Source organism: Botrytis deweyae (assembly GCF_014898535.1).
Source record: "Botrytis deweyae strain B1 chromosome Unknown BDEW_062, whole genome shotgun sequence".
Classification (NCBI taxonomy): Eukaryota; Fungi; Ascomycota; class Leotiomycetes; order Helotiales; family Sclerotiniaceae; genus Botrytis; species Botrytis deweyae.
This window is the reverse complement of record NW_024066269.1, coordinates 141,368-164,980: the sequence shown is the minus strand read 5'-3', so window position 1 is coordinate 164,980 and position 23,613 is coordinate 141,368. Positions and strand designations below refer to the sequence as shown.

Genomic DNA, 23,613 nt, shown 5'->3' with positions numbered 1-23,613 from the left:
TTATTAATAAATATATTAAATCAATCATCTTTCTAAATATTCTTAATATAAAGCTTTTTTCTGATTTTGTTATTTATAACATCATCCCTATATATAATCCTTATTCTATTACAAGATTTATAATTCTAATAAATAATATATTAGCTTATTATACATTTGCAGGTAATATTAAAGTAATAATTAGAGAAAAAGAAGTTCTAATTCAATATCTTCTATTATATTTATCTGATCTATATCCTATTGAATCAAGCTTCAGTAATTTAAAGAGCTTTATATATTAATATTATTGTATAGAATAATCGAAATATAATATATACCAAAGTTTTTTAGAATAAGCTATAAAAGAGTATTATACGGGTATAAAGACAGTTAAAAGAATAAAGACATATTTCTTGAATTATGGAATATATCCATAGTATTATTAATTAGTTTAAAATACAATAAATACTCTTTCTATACAATTGTTAAATTATTAAAAAGATTATAAAATTATGATATATATAAATAACCATTTTTTTTAAGTCTTTTATTTTATATCATTTAAATCTAAAAGTATATTACTTGCATCTTCCCTTTATTAATTCTTTTAAAGTACTTTAAAAGTACTTATATTCTTTTTAATATCTATAAGAATATTATTAGATACTCCAGAAAGAAATATAGAATCTATAACTTTTAATTACTCTAGGATAAGGAATTCACTATAAACTAATTTTATAGTATTCTTAACTATTTTTTATCAAATTAGATTTGTAGTCTTACTAGTTAATTATACTCTATATTCCTATAATATTTATAAATCTTCTTTAATACAAAATAACAAAGAAATGGGTATAGAGGTGGAAGCTAGTTTTTAAGAGTTTTGAAAAGATGGTGTAGTAGATTAACTATTTGTAAAAAATAGAAATTGTGATAGGAATTGTAATAAAAACTATAATAGGTATTGAGGTTGATAATATTATAATGGTAAAGCTAATAGTAAGGCTAGTGATGGAGTATGATCTTAAGAAAAAGGGTTGTGAATATTAATAATAGAAACAGAAATACTAGTAAAAGCAGAAATAGATTTATCCTTTTCCTTTTTCCTATTACCATATATCTTTATAATAATTAAATTCCTTTTAGTAGATTATTTTACCATTTATTTATATAAAAATCTATTTAAACTAATATACTCCCTTTTATATATAATATAATTAGCTTATTCAAGCTATTTATCCATTATCATTATATAATATGTTTTTTTACTAAAAACCCAATAACAATAATCAAAATTAGAATATTTATACTTTTCATATTTCTATTATTTTAAAACTGTCTGGTATAGCTATTTTGCTTTAGAATTATCCTTTTTCTAGATATTCATTCTTTGCAATACTCGCTTTATAATAATATTCTATTTATTCCTTTAATCTCCTTTTTCTTTTTTTTTCTTTTCTTTTTTCTCAATATTTATATCTTTCTTATTGTATTCAAAACTTGAATCAAGCTTTATTTATCGAATTTATTTATTGCTTTTTTTAAATCTCTTTTTAGGAATAAAACTAGCTATATACTTTTCAAACAGATTAAAGTAGATTTTCACTTTCACAAAATTAAAGTGTTTTTTATCGTTATGCTTTTATAGATATAAATTACAAAACATTTATTTCTATTACATTTAATTTTGTATTACAAACTTCATCTCATTATCTTTTATAGAATCTATATAGATTATTTATTTCTTTGAAATAAATCTATCTTCCACCAATATATTCCTTATATCTACTTAATTATTATTATTTTTTTGTAAAGCTTCTAAAAGATTAATATAATCAAATTATATTGTACTATTAATATTAATAATAAAATAGATTATGGAATAAAGTTTTTTATTAATATATTAATTAAAAGAAAATCTAGTATAGATATTATATATAGTATCCCTCAAATTAGAATTGAATACAGATTTAGAAAAAGAGGAAAGTTGATATTAAGGCTTAGATATAGATATATTAATAGATAATGAAATCTGAATAGATTCTGGAAATAGTGTTTTTGGATTATTAATAATATTAATAGAAGCTTTATTATTCTTTAATACACTTCTTTAAGGTTTTATACTCTTCAAAAAAGGATTTTTAGATTTTATAAAGCTAGAAAACTCTTTAATAAGTTTAAAAGAAAACTATTTGTTTTTTTTTTTAGAATATTTTTGTTAAACTTCAATCTATAAATATCTTTTTTGGGAAAAAAAGAAAATATAATCTTTTTAGGAATAGGGTGTTTTAATCCCCTAATAATAATCATAACTTTTAATTAGAAATTACTTTAATTGAATTATTAATTATAAAGATATTAATAAAAGTATAATAATATTATGAATATAATCCCTATTTGAAACAAAAATCATATAAGCACTAAAAAATTAGATTTTGGACACACATTATGAAATCGGGTGTATCAACTCATCAACTCATCAAAACCAAAAAACTCACACAATCTCAATAGAAAATCAGTCACTACATTACACCACATCACATCACATCACCTACACACCACACTCTGTAATTGAATACATATACATATATATAGGCTCACATAAAAATATAAAAATATACATCAAAAACAAAAGCCGAAAAAACCACCCACTCCCAATAAAACTCAGATATAATACTATTATATATCATCCGCTCTATACTACCTATAAACTATACCTCTCAGTCAAAGCCAATATTATAATGGAAAATATACATATATATACACACATAAATCACACAAACATAGATCACACAAATATAAACCACACAAACATAAATCCCACCAACATTAAAAGATCACAAAACTACATACCTCTTACTCACACTTACTTATACCCACTCACTCACTTACCTATTCACTCACTCCCCAACTACCCAACTACCCAACTACCCATCAAGCCACCAAACCACCACTCACCCACTCACTTTCCTCCACTAACTCTCCTCCACCAGATTCCCCCTACTCCCCAACAACCCAACAACCCAACTCCCCAACAACCCATCAAACCACCACCCCTTCAAACCTTCAAAATCGCACTCCCAATATCCTAATATCCCAATATCCTAATATCCAAATCCCAAACCAACCACCTCAAATCAGAAATCAGAAAGCTACACCCCGCTACACTCCGCTACACTAACTAACTGAATATCCATCCCCAAATATCCATCCCCAAATATCCATCCCCAAATATCCATCCCCAAATATCCATCCCCAAATATCCATCCCCAAATATCCATCCCCAAATATCCATCCCCAAATATCCATCCCCAAGTCCTACGTCCCGAGTCCCGATTCCCGAGTCCCGATTCCCGAGTCCCGAATCTCGAGTCCCGAGTCCCAAGTACCACTTTCAACGAACGAAGCATGATTGAGCATGAGCACAAGTTACCATTCCATCCTCTCTATTCCATCCCCTCTGTTCCATCCCCTCTGTTCCATCCCCTCTGTTCCATCCCCTCTGTTCCATCCCCTCTGTTCCATCCCCTCTGTTCCATCCCCTCTGTTCCATCCCCTCTGTTCCATCCCCTCTGTTCCATCCCCTCTGTTCCATCCCCTCTGTTCCATCCCCTCTGTTCCACCCCCTCTATTCCATCCCCCCAACCCCCCTCTATTCCATCCCCCCAACCCCCAACTCCCAACTCCATACCCCCCACCCATTCATTCATTCATTCATTCATCCATCCATTCATTCACAATTTCACAAATACAAACCAAATACAGAAAAAACAAACAAAAACAAAAACAAACAAACAAACAAACAAACAAACAAAAAAACAAACAAACAAAAAAACAAACAAACAAAACGAAAATCCCACAAACATGGAAGAAATCGGGATCTAAACGACCGGGGTTCCCAAATTCCCGAGTTTCCAAGTTGGAAAAGTGGTAATGATATGGGATACCTATCCATATCCATATCCATATCCATAAGTGTGTATGTATGTATGTTCTCCGTAAGTGTGGAGTTCGGGATGTGTGGGAGCGGATGGAATGGGAGTGAATGGGTATGTATGTATGGGTTACCGATCCGATACGATACGATGCCGATATTGTAATATTTTGGGTACATGTGATAATTTCTATTCCGTGTGAAGTTTCTACAATACAATAAAATACAATAGCTATTCATTCCAAAGGTCTATGAAGTCTAGATAGAAATCGAAGCCAAACAAAACAAAAAAACATCTTACAATATCTTCAATACTTTTGATTATCGCACACCCAGGACCCAGATAACAACAGAATAAATCCCCGAATAATTCCTAAAAACTCCATAGAGGGGAAACGGCCCTTTTCCCCCTCGATTCTCCTCCCATCCCACCGCTCCCATCCCCTTCCCCCAACTATTCACAAGCATACGGAGTACAGTGGTGTGAGACCATGTTTTGTTGTACAGCATGCAAATTGGGGAAGCGGAAACGGCCCTTTTTCCTCACCTTTTCTCCCCATTCTCCTCTCACCCACTCCCCAACCTGTTCAAGATATCTTAATTCCGCAATGATCAGCAAGCACGAATACTAAATGGTAACTGAATATTGGTTTCCTTTCATTGAAAGGTCCATCTATAGAAACAAGGGTACGTGCACTTGCACTGCGTACTTTGATGTGTTAAGATGAATTTTGACTTCAATGACTATTGATAAAGACGTCAATGACAACGTGGTCATCTAAACACGTGAATTCAGTTTTTGTTGCCCACCAGAACATCATACCATTGACTAGACGCAGATAATTGTCCCACATCTCGTAAACAAATATGGAACGCGCCGTCTTGTGATTTTGTAGTGCTAATATCATCCAGATCGTGAGATGATACATAACTCTAGCAACATGCAGCAAACCCACCTTATCTTATAAATCCCACAGATTATTTCAAGCCAGTGAGGCTCTGAAATTATCCGACAAAGCCACCGGACATCTCACTCGTTCCGCCCAAACCGTCATAGCCAGCATGGCAACGATTTCGATTATTTCACGAAAATCAAGGAACGTCCAAGAAAAGAAAAGTAAACGAGATACCAGCCCAGGAGTCCCAATTATGGAATATCTCGTACCCATTAAATGGTGGATCATTTCTAGGATTAGCCCCACTTGCCGGATATCCATTTTCGATTTATCCGATGAGCATCATTGCCTATGATGCTCACCTCCAGAGCCTCATTTCTGTTTGTAAGGTCTCGAAGCGTTTCGCAAGGGAAATCCCTTACTTTTATTTCTCACCGACATGCAGGATTCATACGGTATGCAGGGCAACACTCGAGAAAGGAGTGTTCGATCAAATCGCTAAGTTCGACGGGAGCGGCGAGCGCGGACCGCTAGATGATAAACACCAACCAATAGCTAATTGAAAAGCCACTTGGTAAAGTTTGCAGTAAACCATAAAACCCTTAAAAATAGCTGCCGTCAGTAAATGTCGTGCTTGGATATATTACAGAAATAGACCAATGTAATATCTCCGGCATAGTCGCAAATTAGTACGGCCAAAACTTCAATTTCATAGCGCAATGCACGAATCTTCCGATCGAGTATCGAAAACAGAATTGAATAATGCGTACAGCAGTCGATGCATCGTAAACAAGTGCTACAGATGCCAACTTTAGCCCATCAAAATTTGCACACAACCACTTGGCGACAGGTTCAAAAACTTAAAGCCCGGACGCGAATTGTTCGTGTACCGGAAACCGCTAGACATCAGATCCTTCTAGTGATGTTCTAGTGTCATTCTAGCGCGTTTGGGAATCCACAAATATGGACCCAGCCCTGTTGAAAAAATTTGACGGGCTTCAATGCGAACAGTGAGTGACGGTTTCAGTGAAGGACCCTACAGCAAAATTTGATGATTTTCGACATTGTGAAGTTAATAAAATAGTCGTAATCAGCTACTCTCTCTTGCTTCAATCATGCAATGAGCGGCTTTATCGTAGACCATGCACCAAATTTCTTACACACTTTTCAATTCCGTTGGCGAGGCGAGTCGGAAGGATGTGTGTTAGGATACCCGATGTTAATCTAGTGCCGGCTTCTTTGTGGATCAAAACTAAAAGTCAAACCCGATATCAACAACGATTGAATCAGGCAGTCCACCAAAATATGGAACTCCAACTTGAAGTGTCGCCGAAATCTCTTCACGCGGTTTTTCCTCGGTCTATGACGACATAGATCAATGGCAACACATACCGGCACGCAGGTCGATGATGACTTACTGGGAAAATGTGGTGCTCCAACAATTGGAGAGCATATTAACGGGCCCCCTCTCTGGAGTCTCCTTATTTCAAAAGTTGAATAAATCTCCCCAAGTATCCCCTCATTCCCGAAAATGTCGACTTCCCAGAATCCTCACAACGAACCTCAAGAATACGACATGGCAGACCTTCCAAAGCACAATGGGCCTCGCCCCGCCCCCAACAATAAGGACAGTTCGAATTCTGAACTACCGGATTTGAAGCAAGAGGAAAATCGAACACCACCCGTTGGACGAGTAGCAGGAGGTTCTTTCTTAGAGTCGATGCGTGGTAGCGATAGCGACAATGTTGAAGACGGTCCTCTGAAAGAGGTCAATATCGATATGCCAGAAACTCGCACTGAGCTCATCACAAAAGATGGCGGGGAATATATTCTCCTTCATTTCGCCAATGGAGATCCAGAGAATCCATTCAACTGGCCCACAGGAAAGAAAGTGTTCATCACAGTGTTGCTGTGCATGATGACACTTTTCATCGGTTTGGCAACAACTGCATATAGTAGTGGAATCACATCAATGTGCGATGACTTTGGTGTTTCGACCGAATTAGGACAATTGGGACTCTTCTGTTTCAACATGGCTTGTGCACTCGCACCATTGTTCCTGGCACCTTTCTGCGAATTGGTCGGCAGAAAGATCATTTATACTGGCGCTTATGCAGGCTTCATCATCATCTTCATCGGATTGGCTCTCGGCAAAAACATTGCAACAATTCTTGTCATGAGAACATTGAGTAATTATCCCTTTTTCCAAAGATAGCAATGCACAATTACTAACAAATCATAGGTGGATTGTTTGGTTGTGTAGGCACCATTCTCGTGGGTGGAACCTTCAGTGATATGTATACACCGGATTCAAGAGCTGTTCCAATGGCATGCTTCGCATATGTAGCTATCTTGGGAACGGTTGGCGCGCCAATTTATGCCGGATTCATCGACGAAACAATTGGCTGGAGATGGATCGAGGGAATTCAAGGATTGGCAAACTTACCACTTCTCGCTGCAATCCTTCTTTTCTTTCGTGAAACTAGAGGCGGTGTCGCATTGCACAAACGAGCCAAGCTTCTCCGAGCTGCAACAGGCGATGAGAGATACAAGGCCGAGATGGATCTCGAGGCAAAGGACTTGAAAGAGATGCTTCACAATTCTTCCGTCAAGGCCGTCAAAATGCTTGCCACAGAGCCAGTCGTTTTCGCTTTCGGTCTATGGATCGCTTTCGCCTGGTTCGTCACCTTCTTGTTCTTGTCGGTCATTCCAATTACCTTTCAAGAACATCACGGCTGGAATGAAGGTATAGCTGGTCTGCCATACATTTCATTGTGTATTGGTGTGACTATCGCTTTTGGATTGAACTTCTTCCAGATCAAGAAGTACAAATCTATCATGGCGGCCCATGATCAACACATTGTTCCGGAATCCAGATTGTACGGTGCAATGTGTGGTGCTTGTTTCCTCCCAATCGGATTGTTCATCTACAGCTTCACCCAGTATGGCTTCATTACATGGGTTGCACCAGCCATTGCACTTGCACCAATCTCCATGGGCATTTTCTTCATTTTCGAATCCACATACAGTTACACTTCGGATTGTTATGGCGAAAATAGTTCCTCCGCCATTGCTGGACAGGGTTTGATGCGTAACGCCTTGGGTGCAGTGGCGCCATTGTTCGCAAGCCAATTCTTCCACAATGTCGGTAGCCAATATGCCGGTTTGATTCTCGCAATCGCTGGTACTGCCTTGACCTTCATTCCTTTCATCATGTTTAAGTACGGGCATCTTTTACGAGCTCGATCCAAGCTTGCTAGTACGCAGAAGGGCGATGAAGAGCAAAAGAAGAAGACTGGTCTTTACACAGCCCCTTTCGTGTGAAGGAATTGATGTAGAGGGGATTCCGTTTCGGAACAAATCGTGTAACGATATTTGTCGGACCCTTTTCGTTGACCTGACGGCGGGTTCTATTCACAAGGGTGGTTGGATTCATCCGCGTTGTGTATATGATTCCAGACTGTCTCCGGAAGGACAAAGTCTTCCATCGCGGGTCACTCCGCAGTTTTAGTATTGTTTATTGTAGCATAGCATAGCATTGCGGGATAATGGTGTCAATGACTGGGCGATCTATGATCGAATTTATGAGGGAAACCTGGGATTGGAAATATGCATTAGTCGGCGTTCATAATTTCGGGATATTATTGGGAGCATCACTGTACGATACCAATGAAAAATATAGATTTGAATAATTCATGCACCATGGCTCCACCTACTCTGCGTCTTCTTCCATCCGTTGTGACTTTCTTGTTCGACTGTACCGCTGTGCCAAATTGAATGCAGATTAGACTGGATAAAAATTGAGCCCAATTGATAACTCTGGATGATCGAGCTTAACATCATTGTCGTATTATAAATCGTTATCGATTGGAAGATTCGAAGGTCGGAACATGTTTGTGTTGCACGTAAGAAAAAGAAATCCGAGGCGTTGTGCGATCTGAGTTGGGTTTGTTTGCTCAAAGTTGGTTGGCTTGGTTCTTGAAAGGTCTCAGCCAAGGGAAGACTCAGCCAAGGGAAGACTCTTGAGGTTTTCTTTCGTTCCTGTGCCATGAGCCTCAGAGACAACGACGACAATGAAAAGAAACTCGTCTGCGATGGAAAATTCTGGTGACAACTTTTTCAAGATCATCGTAATTTGCCCTCAGAAATATCAATAGAATATTTTTCCAATTCCTTTCAATGTTCGATGCCAACTTCTGCATCTGCAGGCTCTGTTATGTTTGTTGTGGGGGTGGGGTATCCGGGGTAAGATATGGAAGGAAAAAGAAAGATTCGTTGAATTGCGAAAAAGAGTTGAAAGAAACCCTCGGACGATCAGCAGGGCGGCAGCGATGCTTTATATCTCTGCGTACTCCGCACATTACATTGCTCTTGCAACATATCCTTGATTGACCCCAAAGAATTTTCATGGGGGAATTACCCCAAAAGAGGTAATCCCCGCCATTTGTGGATCACTTCACTGGTAAAAGCTTTACCGACGATGGGGGACTCCATTCTCTCTCGTAATGGTTGTGGATCGATTTGACGATTACCAAAATGTTGGTAAGATCCTATTTTGGGACGCTTTTGGAAAAGAAGTCATTTGTCCCGGGTACTTGCACCATTGTGAGCGAAGTCGTGGTGACATGGATGATGTGAGAGATGACACATAACATTCATCGTCGAGTTCATCGGAATACATCGTCCGATGGATCAATTTCAAGCGAATGAGTGCGACAAAGTTGAAACGGCCAGTGGCTGGAGACTGGTTGGGCCATTCCTATCAACCACCACACGTGTGATCCATGGCGGTAGCTTCATCGGTGAATTGATGGTGTCGAATATCTCTCCGATAAACCATTTCATTCTGCTGGACCCGTCCGAGACCACCACGTCTATTGAATTTTCAGGTCGACTGTCGGTTCGACTGATGGAGGTAGGATTGCAGGCAAACTCGACGATAAGTCTCTCAATTTCATGAGGGATGGAGAATCTCACCCAAAATTGATCGACAGTCATAGGTCGTAGATGACATTGATCATTGAATAAAGACACGTTTTGTGTGCCATGGATTGATAATATCCCGCAAATACGATCTTACAATGAAATAGCCTTGGAACTCCTGATCTTGATGAAGCATCTATCAGTTTTTGATCGACCATAGAAGATGATATGGTGGAAGAAGTAAGACTTTGAATCTCGATGACGACCAAACGCACCAGATTGGGCCAGTTGTGCCTTCCGTTTTTGAAATTTTTGAGGAGACGATCAAAGTATATCGCGCCGTCATCGGGACCTGCATTTGTCTGCTCATTACCTACTGCCTCTTACTTATACCCCAAAGGATCTTTCTCTTCGAATAAATCATTTCGATGTATTCAGCGAGCTTGTTGAACCAAGCAATTGTCATCCTCTCCTGTCTCCTCTGATAATCATTGTGCTATCAAGATGAATGAGAGAAAAAGCAGCCAAGGTACTTCATTTTCTGATGAACTAAATGAGAAACAACAACCTCAATGTTGTTTGAGATGGGAAAGATATTCATATGCACCACAACGTCCTCGAGGCACTTCGATTATTCTGAAAGATGACGAGAATGCTCGTAACTGGTCTCCTGTTATCAAATATGCTATTTCTATTTCGGTTTTATACACAGCATTTGCAGCGTAAGTTCTTGCATACTCTGACAAGATTACTAAATACCCACGTGCTTATCATATGACAGAACTTTTGGGAATTCAACCTACACGGGAGGAATGCCAGGTGTCGTTACATCGTTCGGAATTTCAAAAACAATAGCCACTATTCCGATATCATGTTACTCTGCGGGCCTTGGTATCGGGGCATTATTTTCAACGGCATTTTCTGAAGTTTTCGGTAGGCGAATAGTATACAGAGTTACTGCACCTCTAGCATTGATCTTTACTCTCTTGGGAGGATGTGCTACAAACTTTGCCACGATTGCCATCGCCCGAACACTCGCTGGTCTTTTTGCATCGCCTTGTCTGACAGTTGGTGGAGGAATCATAAGTGATTTATGGAATATCAGTCTCGAGAAAACTGGAACTACATTTGCTGCCTTGTTCGTACTCTTTGTAGTTGGTGGTACCCGTAAGTATAATTTATCCTTTGATCCTGCACTCCCGTAATTTAAAGTTCTCAATCTATGCCTCACTTTCCACATCACCATTTCTCACTCATCGGTGTGACAGAGGCCGGGCCTATGGTCAGTGCAGCGATAATAACAAATCATTCCTGGCGATGGGAATTCTGGGTGTCGGCTATACTTTTCAGCGGCTCTACAATTTTCGCCTATTTACTTCCCGAAACATATCAACCACAGATACTGCGCCGACGAGCAGAAGCAAGAATGGGTCTCACAACTACCAGGGCAACACTTGCAAGACTCGTCCTTACCTCACTCGGAAGACCTTTACACATGTTACTCGTCGAACCTACAGTCTTTCCAACCGGTCTCGTTATGGCAATAACACAATCTGTGGTCTTTTCCTACCTCGTATCATATGCTAACTTGTTTGAGAAAATCTACCAACACTCACCATATGAAGTCGGAATGGCATTTTGTCCTTTGATAATTGGAAGTGTGACTGCACTTCCGACGATTGCCATCTTTGATCGACTGTTTTATCGAAAACCACGAAATGAAGCAATCCGAACTGGGACCAAAGTTGCACCAGAGAAACGATTATATCCAGCCATGTTGGGGTCTATCACACTTCCTATGTCTTTATTTTGGCAAGAAGATGACTCTATTCCATTCATCTTTTTGTATTACTGACAATATGATTAGGCTCGCATGGACAGGTCGCGCGGATATTCCTTCAATTATACCAACTCTATCTGGTGGACTATTCGGTTTCTCATTTGTTCTCACCATGGTATGTCTTTCAACTCCATGTGGAGATAATCAAGCAAAAGCTGACGCTAGAATCCCTTAGCTATGTCTCCCAGTATATCATAGCGACTTCTACACTGCTCACTATAGTGCATCAATGTTAGCCGCCCTAACATTCATGCGCTTCTTTGTCTCGGCTTGTTTCCCTCTCATAACACCAACGATTCTCGACAAACTTGGCTTTACATGGGCAACGTCGATGCTGGGCTTTATTACTGTATCTTTGATACCAATTCCTTGGATTCTGTATAGGTTCGGTCCTTACTTGAGAACTAAAAGTCAATACATACAGGCATAATTGAAAACCATGGGCATCATGGTGGCATCTCGACCAATTTTTATTATATATAAGCGGACTGGTGGATTTACTTGCTTCGAGATCATAATTAATAATAGTACATATTCAATAATTCTTATAATATATCACAGATCTCCTTTCCCCTCATATACTCTAAGATATGCTTCGTGAAATCACGGGAAATATACGTTCCCTTCCCAAAATTGAGAATGATAATTCTCCTCCTCAATATCTCTCCCAACCCGAATTTAATCCCACACATTCCTTCATACACCTAATCCCTACAACTCTATAAGCAATTCTACTTCAATTTAAAAATACCTATGTACTCCTCCAAAATCCAAAATCCAAAATCCAAAATCCAAACAACAAAAACGAAATTAAAAACCCGGCGGCTGGCCAACTCACTCACGTGATATATATATACATAAGGTTGTACCAACTGTCCGTGCGCTTGACCTTACATAGGCTCTATGTAACCAAAAAAAGCGGCGGAAATTGATTATTATTTAAAAGAACTTCAATAATCAAGATCTTTTTTTAATATAATATTGAATAATAAAAATACTTAATTTCTGTTGGTTTGAGAGAGATACGGAAGACGTGGTTCCCACTATGTGTAGGCCCCTAAATGTCTATTTGTATTCAATCTAAGGAGCTAGCTAAATGAGGGAAATAGTAGGCCTTATATAGGCACTACTGAAAGAGCTAGTCTCCTTCGCTTTCGCCTAATACCCTTAATACAGTTGTCATTGTATTGAAGTGAATCCTTTGAAGTGAATTCCCTTGAATGAATTCCCTTGTCCATACAATTTCAATATAAAAAAGATTCAAATTTTCATTTGATTTTTTTCAAATTTCAATATTTAATTTGAAATGAATTTATAATCTATTAAAAAAGTCCTTTATTAAAAGGGTACTTGATTTCTGCTTGTTTTTTCGCTTACGTAGAGATAGGATAGGAACTTCAATGTGAACGTGGGACTTCATTTCAATATTTAGATATCTATTAGGTAGGTATTTATAGCTATCTATTAGACTTCACTCGCTTTATTCAAACTTTCTTTTATTATTTTATGCTTCTGTGCTCAATGTTTTGTAGATTTTGTGGTATATAGGGTAGGGACCTATAATGTAAGATTACGTATTCTTTAGGGAGAAGTGGAAAGTGGAAAGTGGAAAGTGGAAAGTGGAAATATAGGTAGGTAGGTGTGGAAGTGTTTTGTGGTAGATGGATTGGGGTTGGAGGGTTGAGGTTTGAGATGGAGGGTTGGAGGATTAGATGGGAGGGTTGGATGGCTGGGTTGGGGTTGTGGTTGTGGTTTTGAGGTTTGAGAGGGATGTAGGATTTGAGATGGAGATTTCTGGGGGGAGGTTGGAGAGAGGGTTCGTAGATTTGTGAAGCTAGGTTTCTGGGGGGAAAGGCGAGAGGGGGAGGACAGAGAGCAAGTTGTGATTTTCTTGATGTATCTAATATGCTGTCTTGATTGATTGGGGGAGGCGTGGATATATCGCAATTCCTTGGCCTAGAAGGACTGAGGAGCTTTGGGGTGTGTATGTATGTATGTCAGATGACCAGGGGGCGGAGAAGAGAGGGAATAGGAGAGGGGATAAATTCATGATCTTCTTGCTGTATGCTATTTTGGAGGAGTAGGAGGGAGGCTTGTATGCATTGTGTTTGTATGGTTTTGAAGGGTTCTCCAGATGCTTGTTATATGTATGCAAGATCATTAGAGGCGATAAGAGGGGAGAAGGAAAGATGAGAAGAATAGGTAGGCATAACGAGAAGAGTGCGTATGGTGGTAGAATGGTTGTGCTTTCTTTTTGGGAATCTTCGGGTCGATGAATTGAGTTTTCTTTTGGGGTTTTTGGAACAGTTGGTAAAGTTCTTGAAGCTGTGATGTTCCTGTTCTGGTTTAAATTGAGAAAGTTAACTTCTCAGAATCGATATCGTTGGGGGTCTTTGGAGGGGTTATGTATGGTTGGTGATTAGGGGGAAAGAGATGAGACATGTAGTAGCGTGGAGAAGGTACGCGGAAGTGAAAGCGGAAGCGGATGACTTGGCGCAACAAGCGGGAATTGACATGGGACATTAAACTTGTCGGGGGTTTGTGTTTGATGATCGGATTAATATTGGTGGGTCTATAGTTGATGAGATGAATGCTGATAATATTTGCAGGTGTTGTTGAATGTATGATGGTTTTCTACATTGCCGATGACAAACACTATGTCAATACCTAGTGAAGGATAGTTCTAGTTGCAGGATAGGATTCCAAAGATCTTGATCATTGCCATCACAAGCTAACAGAGCAAACCGGAAGTTTTCAAATTTTGAGGATTGACAGCTGTTCACAATAGGCACTGTGTTTCTCTAGCTATCATATTCTGACAAACATGATACCTCCAGGAGTTTGTCTGTCTCAAATTTTGATCAAGCAGAAATCAACTAATAGTATTCTAAGTTGCACCTCAACTATTTATAATACTATAAGTGTCTGTCATCCAAATTCTGAGCAGGTAAATGGAACTGAGGTCTGTATATATGTTTGATATATTGAACTCAAGATCATTGGATGGAAGTTAATCAGGAGGACAAGCATAGATTCATACAATTTATTTCTGTTCAAAGCTCTCCTTGTTCGGTCTATACAGGTGTTGGAATGATTAGAAAGAGGTATAATAGGTAATCTTTCACCAGTCTTTAGCATTCAATTAAGTGCAATCAACAATTCAAGGAGTTCAAATTATGGGAGAAAGGAAGAAAAATTCAACACTTCAAAGATATTCACTAAATTGGCCTAGGATCTATTGATACAAGGCATGAACATACTTTACACAGCCAGGTCTTTCACATCACCTTTTCCTAAATCTATTATCTTAGCCAGTGAATACTTCGAGAGTTTTGATAATGTCATGGAAACAAGATCGGAGGACCCGAGCTTTAGCCGACTATTCTTCCATCCCACCGTCGCCAAAGCTCAGTTTTATTCTGTCAACAACAAAGACGCTTGCTTATTTCAAAAGTTCTCAAACTTCAATTTGTATTTTATTGCCAGTTCTCCCTTACAGGAGGTTGCAAAGCTTTCAAATTTGGCGTATTATACTCACAATTTTGTATTATCTTTTCCTGGCATTTGCTACAACACACTGTTTGGTACAATATCTATCATGGCTATCTCCAAGCAACAAGAGGCAGTCATTGCTAAGATAGTCTCCTATAATCCAGCTACTTGGTTTCTTGCCTGTGAATCTGAGGTCCTTAACATTCCAGAGAAAGATCGAGTTGAATTCGGGAGAATATTAATTGAAGCAATGGACGTTTACAAGTCCAAAGTTCAAAATGTCATCCCGATATTGAAGAGAGGACCAAACCTCAACCCAGAAGTCAACATCAGTGCGTGGGCTATGATGCATGCCAGATTTCTTGCTCGTTTGTTCATTAAACATGTAAGTAAGGTTTTACATTCATGATTCAACGAATACTGACAGCTTTTCACTAGCCAACACTGTGCGAGCGATTGTGCGTCAAGCTATCTAACGAGACATACAATCCAGGCTGGAAAAGCCACGTTAGGAAGTTTAGAGATATAGAAGACCACAAGAACGAAATAGAGGAACAGGTCGAGGCAGCGTGCCGAGAGAGTCAGTTATTTTTCAGCACTCATTCAGGATACAATTTCGTTATCACAAATCACAGTGTATCTAGCCGTGACTCTCAGTCAAAGGTGCAAAGTTATCCTCGATTTGAAGTTCAAAGTCGCCAAACAGCTGCGCAATCTTTGTTAGCTTTATCTCAGAGTGGTTCGTTACTAGCCACGGGATCTGTTAATAAGCACAGGCGCTAACCTCTCTTCTTTAGATGAAGCTCCACGTAGGTATGAGTCTACCTCATCGAGTCGACTACCACCTCCTCAAATTGCCCCTCTTCAAGTTAACGGTGGTCATGACCAAGCCACGACTTCCAACTCCAAATCTCACACTGGCGAAAAACACCCCAAACACGTGAGATTTGCCCTCGCTCTCGAGAAGAGCGCCGCTGCTGAGCTTGGAGCTATCAGCAGGATAAATTTGAACTCCTTATATCGTACTCCTCAAGAAAAAGCTCATCAGTTGCAGCTGGAACGCGATCTCCAGGCGCAGATAGCTTCTCAAAACGATGACCTATATGGCGTTAGCGACGACGAACGTGATCGACCCACCAGTTCTACGAAGCTGAGCAATGAAAAGAGAGTTGCAATATCTAGCAATACTCGCAGAACAAGTGCACCGAAACCTGCCGTTATTACCGATTCCGATACGGAGGAGGAAATTCAGCTCACTGCCAGCAATAATGACAGCAAAGCCAGAGCTAATGATACTCGACAACGAGTCGACAGCAAACAATGTCTCTCGTCCAAAAATCAAGAAAGCACCTCGAACAAGGCTACAACTCCTAACCGTAGTCCTGGGATCGAAGACCATCTTGAAAACGAAAGCTCGTCTCCTGCAGAGTCTGTCGATGGGGATAACGATGAGCGTTTTTCTCTTCGTGAGATGATTGATGCTATGGAGTTCGTTGCAGAACACCCTTGGATCTGTGATCACTTATTAGTCGATCACGTCTGGGATGAGTACAAGCTCTTTCATGAGTACAACACGGAGGCGCTGAAGGTAGCAGAAGAAGAGATTGGAGACGCGAATAGAGCTGCTGCAAAAGAAGCTACACCCTCTGCACACAAGGGGACAGAAGCTGGCTCATCTATTACCTCTGCACATCGCACACGCAGTACGAGCCAGACGTCCAGTTCACCCAGCGTACCTTCATCGCGTCTTATATCTCCACCTCTTTCCACACCGTCTGTTTTTCAAGCGGGCTCAACTGATGAGGCTGATGCAAATGATAAGACTGCTGCTAAAGAGCAACAGGCGATTACTGCAGCTTCCAAAGCTAAATTTGTGAATCGTAACTTTCAACTCCAAGTTGCTACGGTTTATCGTGCATTGGGTGTGGTTCCCACAGTTACAGGACCCATTCCTTCTAATCATCCACCTCTCAATCTGGTTCAATCGTCTGAAAGTTTTGCTCCTACCGAAAATGCACTGCCACACCAAGGAAGATCACCTGCATCCGATAGATTTGCTTCTGATCACAATCTTCCTACTCGTTCGCAGTTATCGATGGGTCAATACAAGGCAACCAATCCCATTGTCGATGAGAATACCATCATTGTCGATACTTCTTCACTTGTGCCGGCCCATGTCTATTCTGTTCCTGATCACATCGCGCCTCCACGTCGTGGTCGATCATCTGAAGAATTGGTTCCCGCTTATGCTCCACCTAAGCGTCGTTCTCAATCAACAGTCGGACAAGCAAGCGTGTATTATGGTAATGATGCAAACCATTCCACCAGCTCTGATAGAGCAAAGAAGAGCCTCGCTCCTACTATGAATCGGGCCCAAATGCGTGAAAAGTTGCAGGTCGCTGCCGTCTACCAATCGCTCGGACGCCGAAATGCGAGATCTTCTGGAAATTTCGGAAATGATGGAGCTAGGGTTGAGATGGAAGAAGAAGTACAAAAAGTCTTCCCCGCAATCCATACCCATAAATCTGAAAGAACACGTCGTGGACAGGATGATGGTCTTCATAAAGGACCTCATGGTCGTCATATACCATCCTTTGGACTTCAAGCAAATGTCCCTGAGATCTTTGCTCAAAATCGATCCCTAAGCCCCCACGGAGGAGTCGGCGCACCGAGTGGCTTCGGTTTGAACCCATTCGTGAGTCAAAACATGGATTTTGGAACCGGTCTAGCATCTCGAAGTCGTACAGCCACTATTGCTGGTCAAGATCGGGAAGGATTTGCTGTCAATCAAACTCACAACGAGCAGGAGATGGGGTTTGCAGGAGTTGACCTTTCTGGTATTGAAAATCGCACTTCGAACCATCAGATTCCTGAGATGTATGGAGTATCTCAACCTATTGCAGCTCTTGATAATCCGCAAGAGGATTTTTGGATCAATCGCGGTAGTTTTGGTGATTTTGGACCAATTGGCATAGGTCTAAACATGGATGTCAATATGGATCTAGATGCAGATCTTTTCCCAGCTCTCGACTTCAATGATGTCCACCGCTCAGGAACTCACCTTGCTGGTTTCAGAGGCGACTACAATTTGGATTTAAATGATCAAGATATGCCATTTCCCGGTCCAAGAAGATCCTCTCGTCATCTTGGTGATTTCAATCCCGATGCTAATTCTTCTGGCTTCGGTGGTATGAAGCAACCTTTCGACAGTGCCAACCAAAACATTGATGATATGGACCAAGCTCCTGCTGACTTTGAAGGCATGGATGAGTTCATGTTCCATAACACACCTCTTGCACAAATCAATGCTGGTCTTGGATTCGGCGACATGAACCAAACCTCTGATCAATCCGGTAGAATGGATCCAGTTGATGTTCCGGAAAGACCACGTCGAGAAAGAGCTGGTACAAGAAGCCAGCCAGGTGAGGCGGTCGTTCCAGTAACACCTAACCGTACTCGTGCTAGCACTAGAAGCCAAAGACGGTATGATTTGTCGGCTAGAGGTGCCAATTACTTCCGATTCCAGGATACCGGGTCGGTCGAAGGAGACGATGGAAATGATTATATTGATGAAGGGGATGAAGAAGAAGTTGACGAGGAGATTGAAGAAGACGAGGACGATGAAGATGGCTTTGAAGGGGTGAGTCCTAGTAAGAGAGCACGTAACCGCAAAGACTCTTCCAGAGGTTCAGCGAGAAGTCCAGCTAAAGGTTCCGCCAAGGGTACTCCAAGAAAGTCAAGAAAAACCCCCGTCAAGAAAGGTCCCAAGGTCGCATTCAATCCTCGTCCAGCCTCATCACCTTCTACACTTGATCGTGGTCCACCGCGGAGATATCATCAAACTACAATAAATCTCTCGCCCGGTGCTTTGGGTCCCCGGCTTAATCTTGAGATTTCTGGGCGTCAGAGAAGATTACCATTCACGACTGTTGCTCAGGATAGGGCACAGCTCAAGAAGGAATTTGAGATGGACCCTGAGGATCAGGATTTGTGATGGGATGGTGGATTTGGTCTTGCATCAGCGTCTTTTGATCTAGAAGATGTTTTTATGCAGTTTCTTTTGATCCGAAATCATTTCTCGAGATTCCTTTTCTCTTTTTCATTGGTTCTTTTTTATTTCGGGTTTTTGATATTTTCAACGGCGATACCAAGACTGTTTAGCCATCTACCCATGGGTATACCCATGCCGGGGGTGTTTCTGGACGGTGTGCTTTTTTTTTTCGGCCTTCATTTCTTCGATCAGAACAAACCTTCTTGTGTCTATAAAATTTGGACTTTTATGTTTCAATTTGATTTGGTTCGGCTCAGCTCGGTTCAGGTTTTCATTTACTTTTGATGATGGTGTCTACACACACATAATAGGTATGCATGATCCTCAAGACATGTTCAAACAGTTTCTCGACAGGACGTCATGATGTAATTAATCCAAACTCAACTCAATATCAATGATTTATTTATGGTTTTTCACGGTTGTTTTATGTGATGTTTAAACTTGCGAATGGGCTCATTATATTCAGACTTTTGTGAACGTCTTGAATATCTGTATTGATGGTAATAATGATCTTGCTCTCTAGATAAAATAACATCTTGTGAAAATATGCACAGGTGCTTTCCTAACACTGCAAATCTACATGGGTATAGTCATCATATGGTATTTGACCATACGAAGTACAATATGAGATACTGACAAATAATCAACACAAGTCTGACGCAGCTTAACAAAATTCAACCAGGATTTGACTGTAAAAAACTGAGGATCTTCATTTCATGTACTAGTATTCGAGTTTTCTAGTACATGATTTGACTTTTATGATAGATACTTAGGGAAAGAGCATGGGTGAAGACGGCAGTTGCGGCAATGACACCGGCGCCCATACCCAGTATTCCGAGCCGATGAAGGAGCAGGGGGTAGACTGTGAGACTTCAAAAGGAGGAAAACTTCTTGAGACAGCATCTGTGAATTTATCTTATGTGCAGTAAGTTATCCTAGGTCTCTCTTTTTCTCCTCATGTTCTCTCGAACACCTCCTTTTGTCTTGTCCAGTCCATAATACTGGAAGACTAACAGTTTCTGCAGTGTTCTAGGCACTCGATTCGAAACCTGCTACATTGGCCGTCGCCCCCAAAGTCGATTACTCTCCTAGAATTTCAGAGTTTCTGACTCTCTCCTCACTTCCTACTACTCTTCGGGTCGCTTGACATTTTTCACTCGACCCACCTCGTCCTGCCTCGTCGATATTCGCACTCTAGTCGTCCATCTCCTCTCATCACCCATCTATTGTCGTCGTTCATCTCCTCTCCGACCATCCTATCGCCTTTCATCTACTCTTCTCTTGGCTGTATCCCTGCGCCAATAATTATGTGGTAATAGAAGATGGAAAATCATTGTGGCATCTGGGTAATTTATATATGTGCGAGGAGAAAACTCTGATTTACATATTGGGCCACGAAGCTGTGTATTCATTGGTCAAGGTCATGAAAGCAAGAAAGATGTGGTCGAGTGAGAGAATCATGGCAACAGGTGTAAAGAAGCAAGTGAGCGAAGTGGATCGAGGGGAGAGGTGGGGACTTCTATAATCACAGGATATTGGGAATACGAGTAAAAGATTTATGGACTTTGGTGGGGGCAGAAAGGGAGATGCAAAGGTAGATCATAGGAGCGAACATAGAATCGTCATCATGGGAACAAGAATGGACAATAAGACAAACTGCAAGAATAGATATGGGGAGCCATGGTCAGAGATGAAGATTTCATGGGTGTTGGGTTAGAACTAAGGACATGTGACTATGCAAGAAGAGAATCAAGGAAAGGATTCGATCGTTATGGATAAGTGTATGCAAAACTTGCACCGCGCAGCAATGAAGGTTAGAGCTGACGACTCTAATCATTACTTATGTGACATTATGGAAGATACAGAGACCTAGACAATCGTGAAAGAGTCTAAATTACGTAGAAGCAACATGACCAACGAATAAGGGAATTAGATGCACGTGAGGAAACCGTAGATCATCTGCGACGAATTTAGTTCATTGGTCAAATGGTTTGATCGACCCCGCTAGATCATTTGCTAAATGAAGTGTTGAAAGTTAGGAGTTTGAGCGGCGGAGATGTGAGCCACTGCTTTGCATCTTCTACCTACTAACATTTGGAATGGATAAGAATGTACTATGCTCGCCGCGAACCTTCTCTCTTCCGGAAAGATGATTCGAGTATGGCGTACTGGTTGTGATGAATTTCCGGTTAGCCTCAGAACACTTGGAGCTAGATACAAGCTACTACTAGCTTGCGACTTCATAGACATCATTGAGGAAAAGCTGAACGAAGTCTTGTCAAATGTCAAATTGGGCTAAGCGAGCCTCATGAAGATGCCATAATCCGTAAAATCAAGAGAATTGCTGCTGAATTCATCCAAAAGATCACTTCTCTTATGGTTAAATATAATGTAAAAGCACACCTTTTTGGTGACGAATTTTGATAATATAATAATGATTAGTTGTTTTAAAATCCATTTTGAAAATTTATCTTGATCTCCAGCTAAATTTAGAGCTACTTGATCTACTGGACGCTAGGCAGTAGCTAAGAGAGTACTAAAAGGGGGGGGGGAGTCAACGATTCCTGAAGCTTATACCCAACAGTATATATACACTTCATCCCTTTTCTTCTCTCGACCTTGAACATGTAGACAAAACTTCGAAAGTACACATTCATTAAAACTTTCCATTGACTGATGGAAAGTTTGCGATCTGGTATGTAGCCACTCCCATAGATACATTTACATCGTTAATAACGATTGATGTATTCATATTCTCTCTTCCATCGATTACTTATTAACATCAATTGAAGTACCAATCATGGCCAACAACGACACGTCGGACGTCTCTTGTGTTGACAAAGAACTCTCACCGGAGGATCGCATTAAAATACAACATGAATTTGCGAACTCCCACCAATTATCACTCGTTGAACCTCCCTTTGTTCCAGCCCCATCTCAAGAACACACATCTGATATGTCTGAAAGTGTCTCTTCAAGCAATGGAGATGGTAATGGATCAGTGAGCTCATCTGATGATTCAGACAGTGCACCTGAACAACCTGACCAGTAAGTTCATTTCCCATCAATTAACCCCATTTTATCGATCAAGTTGTCCATTAGCTTGGGCTACAGCGTGTCATTTGGGTCATAGAATTCACATTGTATCATTATGCCATCTACTACGAAGGTCTATTAGCTAACTTTGTTTAGAAACTGCGGCGAACCAACGGCTAAAATCATGATTGGCACCTACAACTTTGTACTCGAACTCCCTGCTCAACTTTTGGGAAAGAAGTTTCCTTATTTCGCAAAAAGACTTAATTCTAGTCGATTGAGTTTCTATATGGGATTTTCTGAGCTTGATCCAGCTGGATTCAAGCTTCTAAAGCGCTGGATATATGGAGCTTCGATTGCAGAGCAGAAAAGCAACAAATGCCGTACCTACGAGCTCTTCGCTCTATATGCTATCGCGTACACCTTCGAACATCATGGTTTACAAGATGAAGCAATGGATTGCATCATTAAGGAGATTTTTGAAAGTCGCGATGACTCAAGATTCACGCCAGAGCATGTCAGATTTGCGTATGAATTGACCCCTGAAACATCAGAACTCCGATTTTTCTCTGCCGGACTTGTGGCTGAAGCCATGAAAGAAGACAATCAATTCAATTGGGATGACGAGCAAATCTCCACACTTCTAGACGCTATCCCAGAGCTTTTTGTTGATATCAGCCCTCACCTAACCCATCGATTCAAGAAAGCATCCAAGGATGATTCTAAGACGGCTCCAGCAGGCCAGTTGTAGGAAAGCTTTAAACAACCAGAAACGGAAGCTAATCAAATCCATCGGGTTCAATACTCGTTTCTAATAGGATAAAGAATGTATGCACGCGGTACATTAATGTTTAATACGGTGTGGGGTTTGGTGTCGAGGAAATGGAAATTGTTTGGATACTTCAACCATGAGGGTTGAGTTCATGCGATTGTACACCCAAAACACACACTAGAATAAACTTCAATAGAGACCCTAATAGGAATGAATATTTTTTAACTCAATATTTTACCTTCCAAAAAATTGAATTGAATAAGTGAAAAGCAATGCGTGATAACTAAAAGTCATACCCATTCAAAGCCTGAAGGAAGAAACACCTAAGCTAAGTCAATATGATAGCATAGTTGCAAAATTGAATAATATATTGAGCGTTCCTAGAATCCAATTCTCTTAAGATCCATGGGATGAACTGACTTTGTAATTCTTCAGGTAAGATCATGAGCATATTCAGGATTTGATGAGAAGCAGCAGTGATCTCACACTTGATGTCAAAGATATTCTGCTGGAGAAGACGGTAGTCCACCACGGAGATCCAATGGAAGCACCTGCATGCGACTGCTTCCAACACAAAAAAGATGCCCGATATCCTTATGGAGAACAGTTAAGTGCATCGTGTGGTCTCGGTGCATGGAATATCAGGGTGAGAAATCAAAAATCTGTGGCATCGCAAGCTCATTCACTTGA

At 40.3% G+C, this 23,613-nt stretch overlaps 4 protein-coding genes across 4 annotated transcripts; all 4 read left to right on the top strand.

Annotated features, from left to right (window-relative positions):
• The first annotated feature begins 6,263 nt into the window (after positions 1–6,263).
• On the top strand, positions 6,264–8,591 carry EAE98_012298 (uncharacterized protein). The gene is made up of 2 exons (XM_038959923.1): positions 6,264–6,998; positions 7,052–8,591. Exons 1-2 carry the CDS (start codon positions 6,341–6,343, stop codon positions 8,131–8,133), a joined length of 1,740 nt encoding a protein of 579 aa, XP_038803764.1. The 5' UTR covers positions 6,264–6,340; the 3' UTR covers positions 8,134–8,591.
• Positions 8,592–10,236: 1,645 nt separating this feature from the next.
• On the top strand, positions 10,237–12,002 carry EAE98_012297 (uncharacterized protein; the record flags this gene model as incomplete). The annotated part of the gene is made up of 5 exons (XM_038959922.1): positions 10,237–10,454; positions 10,514–10,899; positions 11,001–11,544; positions 11,600–11,687; positions 11,748–12,002. 5 exons carry the CDS (start codon positions 10,237–10,239, stop codon positions 12,000–12,002), a joined length of 1,491 nt encoding a protein of 496 aa, XP_038803763.1.
• A 3,168-nt stretch (positions 12,003–15,170) lies between these two features.
• On the top strand, positions 15,171–19,058 carry EAE98_012296 (uncharacterized protein; the record flags this gene model as incomplete). The annotated part of the gene is made up of 3 exons (XM_038959921.1): positions 15,171–15,449; positions 15,503–15,803; positions 15,862–19,058. 3 exons carry the CDS (start codon positions 15,171–15,173, stop codon positions 19,056–19,058), a joined length of 3,777 nt encoding a protein of 1,258 aa, XP_038803762.1.
• A 2,857-nt stretch (positions 19,059–21,915) lies between these two features.
• On the top strand, positions 21,916–22,902 carry EAE98_012295 (uncharacterized protein; the record flags this gene model as incomplete). The annotated part of the gene is made up of 2 exons (XM_038959920.1): positions 21,916–22,163; positions 22,308–22,902. The coding sequence occupies 2 exons, from the start codon at positions 21,916–21,918 to the stop codon at positions 22,900–22,902; spliced, it is 843 nt and encodes a 280-aa protein (XP_038803761.1).
• Positions 22,903–23,613: the final 711 nt, after the last annotated feature.